At 36.5% G+C, this 15,412-nt stretch overlaps 1 protein-coding gene across 1 annotated transcript; it reads right to left on the bottom strand.

Annotated features, from left to right (window-relative positions):
* Positions 1-568: 568 nt before the first annotated feature.
* On the bottom strand, positions 569-1,528 carry LOC124635852 (succinate dehydrogenase [ubiquinone] iron-sulfur subunit-like). The gene has a single exon (XM_047171799.1). The coding sequence runs from the start codon at positions 1,526-1,528 to the stop codon at positions 569-571; it is 960 nt and encodes a 319-aa protein (XP_047027755.1).
* Positions 1,529-15,412: the final 13,884 nt, after the last annotated feature.

Here is a 15,412-nt window from a genome sequence, read left to right as displayed (position 1 = left end):
CTATCGATTTTGAGCTCTGAAAAAAATCACAACTACAAATAACCACGGACCCGGCGAGATGTCACCCAGGCCGTCGACTGTACTTCTTCTGTATAGTAGAACAAAATGTACCATTAGTTCAGTGGAACTAATTTCAGCATAAAAACCAAATGGTCTCTAGATAAAATAATTTACATTGATGGCCAGTGGGAATTGGATCAAAAGAATGGTGCCTTTATCCCCTACGGCGGCCATAGGGAATGTTAAAAAATCCGTGTCGCTGTCCACCAGTGGTGGCGAATGGAAATAATTTACAAAGTTGTGACGCTGTCCCCCAGTGGTGGACAGCGAGAATAATGTTTTAAAGTTGTCTCGCTGTCCCCCAGTGGTGGCCAGACAAGTGGTGGACATTGGGAATAATCGCCTGCGCAGCTGGCTGATCTCCTTAAATGAGAACAGCCGCCGTGGCCGAAATCAGCCGTGGACGCCATTATTATTATTGTAACTGATCTGGGATGAAAAAATACATACAAACACAATCATTATCAAAGTATATTAGCAAACAAAAAATATATAAATAAAACATGTTCTATGCTTTGCCTCTCGATCTGAGACAAGCCTCCAATCCCCCACCGCCGCCGCCGCTGCTTAACTTCAGTGGGTCCATTTCTGGCGGTGGCTTCTTGTCCAGGCCACTTATGAGTCTCTTCAGCCTCGCTATGGCCAGTCCTGGGTTCAGGCCCTTGGGACATGCAAGTGCACAGTTCAAGATGGTATGACAGCGGAAAGCTTTAAAGTCGTCGCGCAGATCGAATAGTCTTTGCGCTGAGTCCTCGTCTCTTGAGTCTATCACCCATCTATACGCGTGCAGCAACGATGCCGGGCCCAGGAACCGCCTCCCGTTCCACCAGTAGCTAGGACACGATGTAGCACAACAGGCGCACAGCACACACTCGTACAGCCCGACGAATTTGTTCCAGTCGTTCTCGCTCTGAGCAAACTGAATAGACCCTAGTGCTTTCGGCCCAGTCTTCCTGATGAGGTACGGTCTGATGGAGTTGTATTGCGCGAGGAAGTGAGTCATATCTACGACGAGATCCCTGAGCACGTACATGTGTGGCAACGGATGCACGGTGACGGTCTTAGCTTGCGGGATGGCGGTGATGCATGCCAGGCAGTTGTGGCCTTGCAGGCAGATCGCGCAGGACCCGCAGATACCTTCCCGGCAGGATCGTCTGAACGAGAGCGTTGGGTCCATGTCCTTTATCTTTATCAAGGCGTCAAGAACCATCGGACCGCACTTAGTTACGTCCAGCTCGAAACTCTGCATCTTCGGTACCTCCTTAGTTTGTATTCCTCCATAGCGATAAATTTTGAATACTCTTCGGGGTCCCACTGACTTCTTAGCAGCTGCATAGTTTCTGCGTGGTACCTGATAATTTGGTACGGCAGCTGCTGGGGATAAAAGATTTGTCGTACTTGATCTTATGATGTGTTGAAAACATAGTTTATAATAGAAAATCTCATTGAAAATAGCAGAATTAGCCATAAAAATTTATTTTTGTGAAATTCCGGATAAATTATAGAACAAACAAACGTCAAAACGGTGAAAATATTTGTTTCGTAGCTATTCAAAGGTGGAAAACTCGTTTTTAAATTGTTTTCGGACAGAACTATATTTTGAAATGTGCGTAACCTTTTTGGTATAAAATATAATAGCTAAGGTGAAACCTTTTTAGTCATTTAAGAAAATACTTCAGAAGACAACTCCTTACAAGAATAACATAAAAATACATATCCCAAAGAGAACAGCGTACCTAAAAAAGGGTTAACAAAAATAAAGCCATGACCATGCGAGGCACAGAAATAGAAACAAAGTAAAGAGTTTAGGCCGCGTGACGTCACATCCCATTGTCCGGCAGCGCTCGGCAATACCTGCGCTAACAATATTCGCGTATCAACAGCCTTGTCTGCAGTAGGGAGGCCAAGCGTTGGACATTTTAGGACACTACTGTAACTTTATTTATCGACTACTTTCATTTTTATTGTTTTTTTATTACTTTGGTTTGGAAAAAGGTAGGTAAGAATATAATATAAAAAATAATAAAATAAAATAATTACAGTCTTTCAATATGTATCTGTATACATTACAGTGCGTGAAAGATAAAATGTTCAAATGATTAGGTAACAAGGTACATATTTCGTGCTAAGAAAAGTTTTTCCCACTTTTCGTCGTCATTATCCGGATATCCGGGAAAAAAAAATCCAAAAAGTATCACCTTCAAAGATCAGTCAGTTTCTGAATTATTAATGTTAAAAGAAAATTCCTAGTAATAAAACATACTTATTTATACAACCATTAAATTCAATACCATTACAAATCCGTTTGAAACGATTTCTTCTTTTTTAATTAAAAAAGTTAATTAACTTTCATAAAAGCATTCTGGAGACATTCAATTTAGGCCACGGTCAACGGGGCTTTAGGCAGATTGGGCTATTTCAGTTTTTTTTGGTAAAAAATTGGTAATTTCGTACCCTTTGACGTCGTTCAATTTTGTCGAGGAAATCGGGTTACTATGTTATGTAAACAGCCGTAATGAATTTTCTGTTCGATTTTTTAAAGCGATTCAGGTATTAATAATGAGGTTGAAAAATATAGACTCAAATGGTTTGATTCGTTTGTGAACAGAGACAAACATTCATGCAATTTTGTTTTTTGTTGTTGGATAACCTAAGCAATCATGTTTATTATTTTATCATCAGTTTGGACTATAAGCTATAATCTTTTGGTCTCAATGATAAGTCGTTTTTAAAGATGTTATTGTTACGTATTTGAAAATAAATATAGGTTTATCAATTAACCATAAATTGTGATTTAACAACTAGTCAAAAGAAAAACTGGGAATATTTTTTACAAAATGACAGATTAAAATGTTTTATCCTAAAATACTTTCAAATTTATAGTCACCCTACATTTCACAATACGAAGCTCACCGTCTTTGGAGACATTTTTACAATGCATCTTCTGTATGTTACGTACGTGCAATTCAAAGAAAGTTTTACTACACTAGACGCTTTTCCATATAAAGTTATGGATTTTATACCAAGCGTAAGAGTATGTTAAGAGAATAAATATTTTTGAAATAACAACTTTTATTGATAGATTACTGCTAGATTTTTTTTTAGGTCATTACTTGCTGCCCCCAGGTAAACAGTTTGAGTGAAACTAAAATAAGATTCCATAAAAATATTACCTACCCATTTAAGTTAAACGTCCTCCTTTTTAGGAAGTCAGTCAAAAATGAAAAAAATATGGTGTCCATATTTTGCCTAAACTTCTCAGTCTATATTACTTATTCCCTAATTTAATGAAGGCTTCAAAACTACTGCATCGAGTGGAAAAATTCTTTCACTGTTTCTTTATCACGTACATTACATCCCCGAGTAGCTTAGGCTTTGCATATTTTGTCCGGGTTAATAAACAAGTTGCCCCTTAACGCGAATGAAACAGCTAGTACTATTTAAAGCTTTACCTAGCATTTCAGTCTAATTTGCAAGAGCACTAACAAGCTTTGAAACCTATATGACGTAAGCAAGATTTGCGAGCGAACGGAGCGGTAATACAGAGAGCAGACGTGAACCGTGAATGTGCTCACTTCGCTCTTCATACGGAAAATGATCGGCGTTAAATTGTACGTGTTAATATCAAGGTGCAGAGTAAATATAGGTTCCTACGTATTTGTATTATGAGAATGTTTGGAGCTGTATTTCGTTTGTACGTCATGCACATGCAAGACCAGAGGTTTCGCTTGCAGCCCAAGATGACAATGAAGCGCATCCGGATAAAAAGAAGCCTCTTTGATAAAAAGACTATTTAGCACTGAAAGAAAGGACTCTCACTTGGACATTGTCCTTTTCAAACCAATAATAATAATTTAATTTTTCGGACTTGGCACAAATGTTATATATGTTACAAACTGAATCTTACCTACATACAACTGCGCCTGTCGCCCGCTGATCACGCCCCGGGACGGGAAGTACATAAGGGGAGTACATAATAAAGTATATAAGGAAGTACATAACGAAGTAGATAAGGAAGTACATAAGGAAGTACATAAGGAAGTGCATAAGGAGGTACATAAGGGGAGTATATAAGGAAGTTTATTAGCAAGTAGTTAATACATAGGGAAATAAATCCCCTTATGAACTTCCATATGTACTCCCCTTATGTTCTCCTTTTATACATATACTCCCCTTATAAACTCACCGTGTTTCCTTATATACTTTACTAGCTTCCGCCAGCGGCTTCGCCCGCGTGGTGTGTTGATAAAAAGTAGCCTAAGTGTCAATCCAGGGTATCACCTATCTACATACCAAATTTCAACCAAATCGGTCTAGCCATTTTTGCGTGATTGATTAACAAACATACATCCATACATTCTCACAAACTTTTACATTTATAATATAAGTAGGATTATGTACTTCCTTATATTATCCCCTTATTAATTTCCATATGTACTACCCTTATGTACTTCCATAAAGAACCTGGATTATAAATACCAATCCGATATTAGAAAATATAATAATAAATTAGTTAATTACAAACACTACTAATAAACGTCTGTAACAAAAGCCCAATCACAAATTAACTCTGTTAAGTTCTCAATTATTTGGTCCTTAGTTCCGAACGCTTCACTCACTTTCACCGACATTGATTAGACATAAAACAATAGAAATTTAATAGCTCTGGATATTTCTCATTATTAGTCAAATAGCATTTCATTATTGACTGGCTTAGGTATTTGCTCTGAGTATAAAACATAGCTTATAAGCACTATAGTATATTTATAAATGCGCTATTGGTCCTAGTGATCGCAGGGTCGACTGCCGAGCTCAATGTCCCGGGTTCAATTCTTGGGTAAGGCCGAAATCGCTCGGGGCTGTGGAATTGTTCGAAGCTGCGGGGTTGTTCGAAAGAGTTACCGCGGCCCTGGTACGTAAAATACGACGAAGAACGAAGGTTTTTAGTCAGTATGAGTCTGACACTCCCTCACCGCCGGTAACCCACAGCGGGAGGGGTCATTTGATGATTTTGAAGTCGTTAAAAAAAGGCCCAGGAGCACATAAGAACCTAACGACCCGAATGCTACTCAGTAGCAGTCGTTGACACAATTCCACCTAAGAGTCCGTCAGGATTTGAGAAAACTCTGACACTGGGGGTTGTGGGTGATTAGACCTGTAGATTGTAGACTCACTTAAGAAGATAAGAAAGTCCTGTAAGAAACAATAACAATATGTGCTATTCCTGACTGTAATTATTAATTAAAGGATTAAAGGCATACTTGAGGACAAAGCTTTTTAATTGCTGGAAGTTAAAGTATCAAATAGGTAATTATTTCAATTTCCGTTTCACGTTCCTGTGGATTGTGATGTTAAATGCTTTATGGCCGTATTATGAGGAAACATTTAATATAGATAGCCGCCATTTTAGATTATAAAGATAAAGAGATTTTTAGTTTCAGTGTTAGGTAGCCCGTTCATTGAAGAAGACTATAGCCTACTTTTATCCCTATAGTATAGTTTTGGGTGAAACCACTGGCAGAAGGTACTTATATGAAAAACTTGCTGTTTTCCCACGGTTTCACATGCGTTCCGGGGTAACTTCTTATTAGGGGAAAGTCTAGCTTCTTAAAAATGAAAACACTTTCCATTCGGTTTAGTACCTGTTTTCGGAGCCTGGGTACAAACATAAATCCTCTTATTGTATTGGTAGAGACAAAATTGAAATTATTTAGGTACTGAACATTATCCAGAATAAGACTCCCTAACTCATTATGTCTCTCAAACATTTAATAATATGAGTTTAATTTATAATTGCGAACAGAATGAAGTTTTCTCTTTGATTCTTGTTGGAAAGCTATTTGCATTCGCTTGCTTGTTTACTTTACAATTCTGAAGAATATAAGGCGATGACGTCACTTGTATGTAGATTCTAAGGACCAAAAATTGGAAGGTACGATAAATTGGTAGGTCTCAGCTGTCTCTTGATGTTTGGCAGTCGTTTCGGGTAGTCAAAAGCCAGAGCCTGGCAGCCAGTATTACCAGGTCACCCATTTAAAACACCGTTATTCAGCTGCATCTGGTGTGACTGGAAACCGACCATAAGGTGGAAAAAATCCAGGTACAGAACCAGAAATAAAAATGTTGATATCTACTAAAATAGCCGTTGGTTGTAAGGTCATATTGTCTTAAGGTAGTAGGTATATTTTCCCAGTGTAGTTCCATGAACCGATGTAGTTGAAATTTATCGCTATAGGTTCAAGATTGACCACAAAAGTAGCAGCTGGTCAAATAAAGAGCCCGAAGTTATTGTGCTTTTGACTTTAGCTTAAAATCACATCAAAGTGGAAGCAATTTGCCCAGTTAAGGCATAATATAAGATTGGTAATCTCAGACACTAGGTCCTGCTTATTATATTTCCAGCTCTAAACAGACATCAAGAAACGACAAACATTGACTCCAACTTAATGAAACTTAGTAAACAGGGCGAAGAAAAGCAAGAAGTAAAAATATCTTCGAGATCAGTAGACAGTATTAATTTCAAGCTAAAGTTTCTGAAGCAGTTAGCAAACGGTAAACAAGTTAAATCGTTTAAAGTTCACTTCGGTATAGCGTCTTGTTGCCGTTCCAATTAATATTTAGATGCAGGGTTGCTGCGACTGCATTTCTGTGTTTTAGGTTGTTAGAAACTAGGGCTTTGCTCTGGTTTTGCTTGGGTAAATTAAGTATAAAAATTCTCCTCATTAATTCCTCTGCCTATTGGTGTAAATTGAGTGAAAATAAGCTGAGTCATTTTTGTGTTAATCGACGTGGTGGGAGACTTTGTTTTATAAGAAGTTTAAGTTCCTAGAGATAATATTTTTAAGTAAGAGTTAGTCACGGCTAGCCTTATGTGTGTAAAAACATTTATTTTCGGTACTTAATATACTCTTTATTTCCCTTCTTGCTTAGCTTCTTTGCATGCACATCTTTCAATGCACCCTACTCTGCTTTATCTAGTGTCTATTTTTATTTATGCAAGCTTCAGGTTCTGTAGTTATTTACCCGATAGTCTTAAACGCATCAAAATCAGCGAACCATACCCATATTGGCTTGCTCGTTCATTAACATATGCCCATGTTCAAACCATCAAACCAACAGTTAGTAAACAATACAGCTACATGAGTATATTATTCTAGCGTGTGCCCAAGCTTATGAATGCTTGATACTTGCCACGCCAAGCGTAATGTACTGTCGTGCACATATTGGCAATTCTACGACCACACAATTGCTGTGCTGGTTTCCAACGTCACATACTGTATGCTTGTTGTATGGCAGTGTACTTCGTTAAAGTAAATTAATTTTGAATTTTATTTATTTATAGGTAGTGTAAATCATGCTATGTATTATAAGATTTTTAATTTTCAAAATGATGATTTTTTCTTTTATTTTTTAGGGCTTCGAAACTTTTGAACCGATTTGATAAAGTATTTTTCTGTTATGGAGTTGGCACATAGAGTGACATAGGCAATAATTTTATGCAGGTGTGCGAAAAAGTTTCTTCGAATCTCGAGAGAAACTGCAAGAAAAAGCTAGTGCATAATATACTGGTACCTATGTTTACCTAACCCTTGAGAAAACAAACCTGTATAATGTTATGATATTACTATATTAATGTTTGCTTAGGTTTGTGATCATAGCTGCTTATGCCAAGTAGCCAAGATATTATACCTGAAAGTACTATAGAGTTTGTATACCAATGGTTTGTTATGCCCATTGACATATATTCTAGCGATAGACAAGAACATCCATACAAATAATTTACCCGCTATGTCGTCTGTTGACATTTCGTTGACGTATTGTGACATGTAGTCATCCTCATTGATGTTAATTGCAGAAGTGTCGCTCGTATTTTGCCTACATTTTTCATTACTCAAAAAGTTTATATCTAAGTGAATTCAAAATCATGTAATATATCAGAAAGTTTATTTATATCTAATTGAATGCAAAATCATGTAATATATTAAAACCAGGAACTTATTTTTAGGGTTTTTAATATTAATTACGATGTTTTTTTTCTTAAGAGGGCTATCACAAATTTTCGCGAATTTAATTATTTTTTCTTGAAAGTAAGAACATACCATGACAAAGTGAAGTCTGTTTTCATTGACATTTTACCTACTGCTAGTTTTATGGCACATCTGTTTCTGCACGATTTTCTTAATCCATAATTCAAGATGGCGGGCGGGAACAAATTAATGCATATTTGTAAAATTGAATTGTAAATGAAAAGTATGATATACAAGCGTTGTAATAGCATGAACAGCGTGTAATTTTATTAACTTGACTCTCGAATAGTTTATATGTGTAAGTTTATACCTTGATATGTATTTTCTATTTTATAATTGTAGTTTCATAGACATCCATCTGACGCAGGTGTCAAAATCGCTCTGATTTGCCATTTTGGGCACTGCATAGTCTGCAGTGCAGTTCAGTGTGGTAAGCTTTTTGTTCGGAACGTTCTATCTAGTACGTAGTACATATATATCGATGGTTATGCCAACCTGTGCCAACCTTCTTGCAAATTACTGGCCGTACAATATTTTTTGAATAAAGAATGACAGAGCTTGTGTGGCTGACAGCAAACAAGATTGCGCACGCTAGAAATATATATTTACGAAATTGAACTCTATTCCAACGCAATAATGTACTAAATTTGTTGCATAATACACAGAGGCAAATCCGAGCCGAGAGGGATAGTTAGAACGGAGGCCGTTTGTCTCTTTCTAACACCTTGCCAGCATAAAAAAATGTTGTGATCAACAGTTTTGTCTTCCCAAAAAAACAATTGAATCACATATATTTTTATCTTATTTTAACAATTGTAAGTCAACAAATTAATAAAAATCGCATTAATTTATTATACGAATAAATTATTTATATAAATTATTATTCTTAAAACATAAACAACATATTTTTTTTTCTAGCGGTAACCCTGAACATTCTTGGCGCGTAATCAGCATTTAAAATTTTGTTTATATTTTTTGTATTAAATCAATTTAAACTATTTAAATGGTGAAAAAGTGTTGCGTTTATACTTGCAAAAGTGAATCCTATGGTGGTTGCAATATATCGTTCCACAGGTTAGCTAATAATAACATTTTCGTAAACCAAACAACTAGGGTGCCCATGAATTCTTGTAATGAGTGAAAATATGGGTGATGAATTTTAAAACTGTTGTACTATTGTTATAGCTTCCCAAAAAATGTAGAAAGGCGACATAAATGGCTCAGCAGTCTATATATGAAGTAGAAATACAAAAAAAAACAGTCTTCACTTCGAATCTTCCTGCTTTTATACTGCTAATTCCCGCTAATTATTAAAAGCCTTTATAAGTATCTTAAGGTCACAAACTGCGTAAGTTAAAACTTCAATACCAATCTGCGTTTAATAATCTTAGCAAATTCGGATTTGTCTCACATAGCTTAATCTCATAGTCACCCTATTAGAAAGGGACAGACAGCCTCCGTACTAACTGTTTCACTCGGCTCGTTTTTTGGGTTTATATGCGCAGTCCTGTTTACTAATATTATGTCTATGCTGACAGCTGAACTAACGAAGACTACCATTTTGAAATGTCATTATAAATGTTACCAATTTAGTGTAGCTTCCTAAATTTCAAGGAAAATAGAACTAAACATGAATAAAATGAGTGACTAGCTGTTTCCGCGGATTTACCCGCGTCCCTCGAAAACTACTTACCGTTCCGCATAAAATAGGATGAAAAAAAATATGCCTATGTCATCCGGGGATAGCGTAGTTTCCCCGCACAATACAGTAAAATATTTTTGAAAATCATTCTAGTAGCCATTTAAGTCATTCACATTCGTATTCATAATATTAGCAAAACTTTTGCAGCTACAAAACATTCTAACCCAACTCTGCGCAGCCCTACTAACGAGAGAGCCCCAAGCCACCATTACATCAGTAATGACCAATTGAAAGTCGAAATTTCAAAGTACCCCCAGACCCTCAGTCACTAAATGCAGCTGCAAGAAATCGTTTAAGAAGTCCAATCACGAAATATTCGAAAACTTCACTTGGAACCTTCGGAGTTATTTAGTTAGTAAGACTATTTCGTTTGCGAGTGCTTACAACTTTGTCGGAAAATTTGCAGATTTTAAGACAGTTTATGCTTCTATAGTTCTATCAGTAATGAAACTGCTATGTAGACGAGCCATTATTAACTCTTTTTATATATACGAATATATAAAGAGGAAAGATTGGATCGTTTGTTTGAATCAAATAGGCTCCGAAACTGCTGAACTGCTTGCTGAACATGAGCTATTTTTTATTCGACACGAGAAGAAGTTTCCCCAGGACGCTGGTGACACCGCGTGGAACAGCTAGTAATACATAAGTATATGGACTATTTGCTTCTGAAATAACCATAATCACGGCACTAATGATTACTGAGACAAAAGAGTCACTATCACATCATTTGTATTAATAAAGCTAAATGTGACTCATATGTTAAGATCATTTGTATCAGCTGGGTACCTATTCTTGATGAGAGAAAGATTGTGGGATAATTATCATACGGCATAACGTAAATAATACGCAATTATTAATTACTATTTAATCATTAGTCTCCTGGCTTTATCCCAATGTTATTTAGTGTAGGCGCAACATGTTTTCTCTTTCTTTATTCTTCTATTCTAAGCAAAAAAAGACCTATTCTATTCTATTCTTCTGTCTGCCGGCATCTCACAGGTAACATTATTTCTATCCATATCCACTTTCCCACAATCCATCCATCGTTTCTTCACTCGTGTACTATAATAACTTTTTTCAAAACAATACAAAACCGACTCGCAATAATATATTTCAAACTTTTTCCAAAGTCTGACAAATACTACGCTGAAAACCGCATCAAAATCGGTTCAGCCAAATGAGAGATAATTGCGCACAAAATTACATAGCAACTTTTATTGAAGTCGATAAAAATAAGGTCTTCTACCGTCAACAATTATCATTTAGTTCCCACATCAACAAGTTTTTTTGCTAAGACCACATTTCCTTCAGCTTTCAAACTGAACTTTGTACCTATCAAGGGACATATTAATCGTGGTACATTTACCGTGACCCTTCAACAGTTGTGTCGAAACCAGGTTACCAATAGAATAGAAGGTACTGCAAAAAGTCTTCAGAGAGAGATACGAACAGTCTCATGGGTGTCCTTCGGTCCTTAATTTCCATAATATGGCGTTAATGACGTCATCAACATGGCCGTTTTGGTGGAGCGTGATAATGTCTTTACAAAGGAAGATAATAATCCCAACTAGCACACTGGTGGAAATAGCAGCCTATTTTGCAACTGTTAGCTGTACAGTAGTGCTTTAGGGGTTCCGAAAGTAACTTTAAGTTCTACTATTGCTTCCGTAGCTGCTCATAGCTGTAAATATCACTCAGCAGAAACTGAACCAAATGTCACTCTAGGTTTTACAAGTGATCATTCTACAACCCATTTGCAGCCTACATCTTTAAAAGAGAGTTCAAATAATTATGTTAAAGGTTAAAGCTGCTAAAAAGTTTCTATTGCCGCTGATGTACGCGTTAGAACTGCATAAAGACTCTAATTGTAGACTTTTTAACGGAACTGTATAAAAGATATATTTATCACTTTTCTGCCACTAAAGGTTCCATTGCAGAAGTGATTTGTTCTTTTGTGCAGGCTTAAGTAGGAATTTGAACCTCTGTTCTACTTATAGCCACATTAAGGCTCCACAATAGAAGCAGGAGGTTAATAGACATTGCCTGCTCATTTGGATACATTGTTATTTTATTCACAAACACAAGCAAGGGTCCCGTAGATTTTGTTTTCTCAATTACTGATAACGAATCAGTTACAGAGGAAAAATAATGTTTGTTTTGAAGTAAAAAAACTTATAACAGAAAATATGTATTTATTCAAGAATATAAAAAAAATCAGTAGCTCCATTTATTTACTCTCAAGTATAGTGAAACACTCCGTTTTTCCCATTAAGATGGACAGATGCAAAGTTCTTGTTTATTTTGTTGTGCATTATAAGTTTGAATTATTTTGAACGGTACTCTGAAAACAAGGTAACACATAGTAATTAAGTGTTAAACAATTAACAATAATATATCATCGTATTATAGAGTTTCCAACAACTTCTACGGATCTCTAAACAAGTAGCCATTAATAGTGTGGTTTGATATCTGCAGTATCACAGTGCAGACTTGAACTGCAATACTAGTACAGATATTACTTGGACCTTCAGAAGAGTGAAACTTAGCGCTATGACGCGCAGAGAGGAGTTTTTAAGGTTGAAGTTGCAACTTAAAGCTGCTTTCAATGGACGCCATGTTTACAAGATAATTATTTATTAGTAATCGAGAAATTAATAGGTTTTTATCGCATTTGTAGTAAAATGTATCTAAATATCGAACAAGCAACTTACTAAAAACGAATGTAGTCCAGTATGTAATTTCAATATCGTGTAGGTATGTGATACAAAAATATTTATATAATAATAATTTATATATTTTACGATATTCTGAGGTAATTATTGAGGTGCGTTAAAAATACTTCAACAATATCAACTATATTCACGATAAACTGATCTGCGTTTGTAGCTACTTACCATATAATACAAAATATAGCTCAAAAACACTTACCTTCACTTAATATTTATTTGTATTCAGTAATGTCTGACTCACGAACAACAAATCCAAACTAATATTATAAATGCGAAAGTAACTCTGTCTGTCTTTCTGTCTGTCTGTCTGTCTTTTCTTCACGCCTAAACTACTGAACCGATTTGTGTGAAATTTGGTACAGACATAGTTTGAAACTTGAGAAAGGACATAGGATAGTTTTTATTACAAAAAATAAAAATAAAAAATAAAATTTACTACGGACATACAGTGCCATCTATTAGTCAAATGTCGAGCTGGTCCTATGCTCCGTAGATAGATGGCGTTAATCGCGCAATGGTGTCATTGGACGTGTTCGGTTCATGTTATTGTTTTAATTCATCCTGCGGGAGCGGGAACTTCTCAAAAATCCCGCGAAATCGGGAACTATGTGGGTAAAACCAAAAATCTGCCGGAAGTCACTATTCCACGCGAACGAAGTCGCGGGCAAAAGCTAGTATATTTTATAAATGAGAGACAAGATGAACGATCAGTGAAGTTTTCGTCATTCAGCTAAATTTGTCATTCATTCAATCATCGCCATAAGAGCTTTAGTATGGTGTTAATTATTAGTTGCCGCTCCTGTATCGCTTTTATGCCTCTAATATGAAGTTCTAATGGAACTATAGACTGCAAAAAGTTGTGCCCCTTTGGCTGCAAAGCTGCTGCATAAGGTCTGTAGAAAAGCTCTGGCGCTTAAGCTTGGCACCTTTATAATAGTAATAATCGGATTGGCTCTAAAGCTCTTAAGCAACAGTTTTGTGCTACTTGGGAATGCTTTAGAACCAGAAGTAGTTTTAAGAAAAGTGATAATCTGCCTAGCCTTTTCCTATCTACAACAACGTTAACTTTCAGTTTATCCGGATGCGGTCGAGCATTGGTGTATTATATGGTGTGACTGCCTATCTGATCTCCTGACCTCCTAACAAAGGGAGCAAAAGTTACTCTTAAATAAGTCTGGTTATCAGACTTTATGGTTTGTGACTACCCGTTACTACAGTCACAGACAGCTGCCTGGGCCCACAGTTTAACGAACTTTCCAAAACGTATAGGAACTCTCAATGACGTGGATAGCCACCCATCCAAGAACCTACCACGTTGAGCATTAAGCATTAAGCTTCGAACTTTTCGTATTAACTTGTCTTGTATGTAAATCCGATACCAATCCGATAATCGTGCATTACTTACTTAGGTATACTTAGGTAATACTATTCAGACCACGTATGCAATATAATGCAGGCGTTTGAAATTTTATGGAAATGCTCTAGTGTTATCGTAATTGTTATTGTAACTGCTTCCAACGAGGGCTTGGTGTGTGGCGGCTTATATTAGTAGTAGACATGGAGAACAAAATAACGAGCGGAGGTGCCATAACGGAAAATGTCCTAATGGACACACCCAGAGACATTTAATGGTTACTTAAGCCATTCCTTTCTGCAGAATTTCTATGAGAATCTGTCACTAAGGAGTGACTTGAGTACTTAATTAATAATGGTCTCTGCACACAGCGGGCGCGGCGCGGCGGGACGGGACGGCGACGCGACACAATGTACTAGATCGTCGCGTCGCGTCGCGCCGAGCGGGACGGCTCTGTGTGGCGGCCTCCGTAATATCTAGTACATTACAACTGCTCAGCGTCACGTCGCCGTCCCGTCCCGCCGCGCCGCGCCCGCTGTGTGCAGAGACCTTAAATGTCTCTGAGTGCGTGGGTAAGAGAGTTCGGGAAACGAGGAACGTTATGTCTCTGCTCTTATATGCCTTCTTTGGAACCCGTCCCCTTTTTGTAATACCAAAAATCGTTGACAGATCACAGATCCCTGATATGTCACTCGTAACCGATCACTTTTTTTACACCCGTCGTACGTATTTTACTTGAAAGAAGGTACTTGACCTACCTGCCTTATGGCATCTCCACACATCCCTTACTCCGTGGTAGTAAAGTAGGTTATTACAGAAAGCATTACATAATACCTGTAGTTGATCAGATACAAGCATGAATATTTTTGATAGCACAATATGTATTTGTGTATTGGTACTTATAAGTTAAGAAATAAGACTCCATTCCTGGACCTAAAATATTTAATTTTCTTTCGGTAGAAAAAGTTTATGAAATTATTCTGAAATTGCGTTGCTATGTAAAATAGTCTAGGCGCCCAGTCAAACAAAACTTTATACATTGAAATTAACTATATAACTTATGTGACATAATGTGTCTCGTATCTTTTGTCAATATTTTAGTACGAGTATATTAGGAAAGTATCAAAGTTCTTATATCGTAGTGGAACTTATATTGCTGTTAACCCTATTCTAGATTTAATCGTAATCACTTTTATTTTCACGATTTCACTCATATCTACTCTATTCGATTATACGGTAGAATGTGAATAACTTTGTAACAGAAATATGAATATATTTTGCATACCTATATTTATTGTAGGTGCTATTGGGAAAAGGGCAACGCTCGCGAAGTGTTGTACATATTTCTTCACATTTATACATTTCTTGGTATTCAGTACCTGAATGTAAAATAAGTACTCAATTCTGTTTTTCGTTTATTTAATGTCAGAGATTTTTTCTAGTGTTATTTGTCATTTAAAATACATCTCCCTTAACTCATGTTTTATGCAAAGAAAGATAATTTCGACGAAATAACAATTTATCTACCAAAACTTTA

Source organism: Helicoverpa zea, chromosome 13, assembly GCF_022581195.2.
Source record: "Helicoverpa zea isolate HzStark_Cry1AcR chromosome 13, ilHelZeax1.1, whole genome shotgun sequence".
Classification (NCBI taxonomy): Eukaryota; Metazoa; Arthropoda; class Insecta; order Lepidoptera; family Noctuidae; genus Helicoverpa; species Helicoverpa zea.
This window is presented reverse-complemented; position numbering and strand designations above follow the sequence as displayed.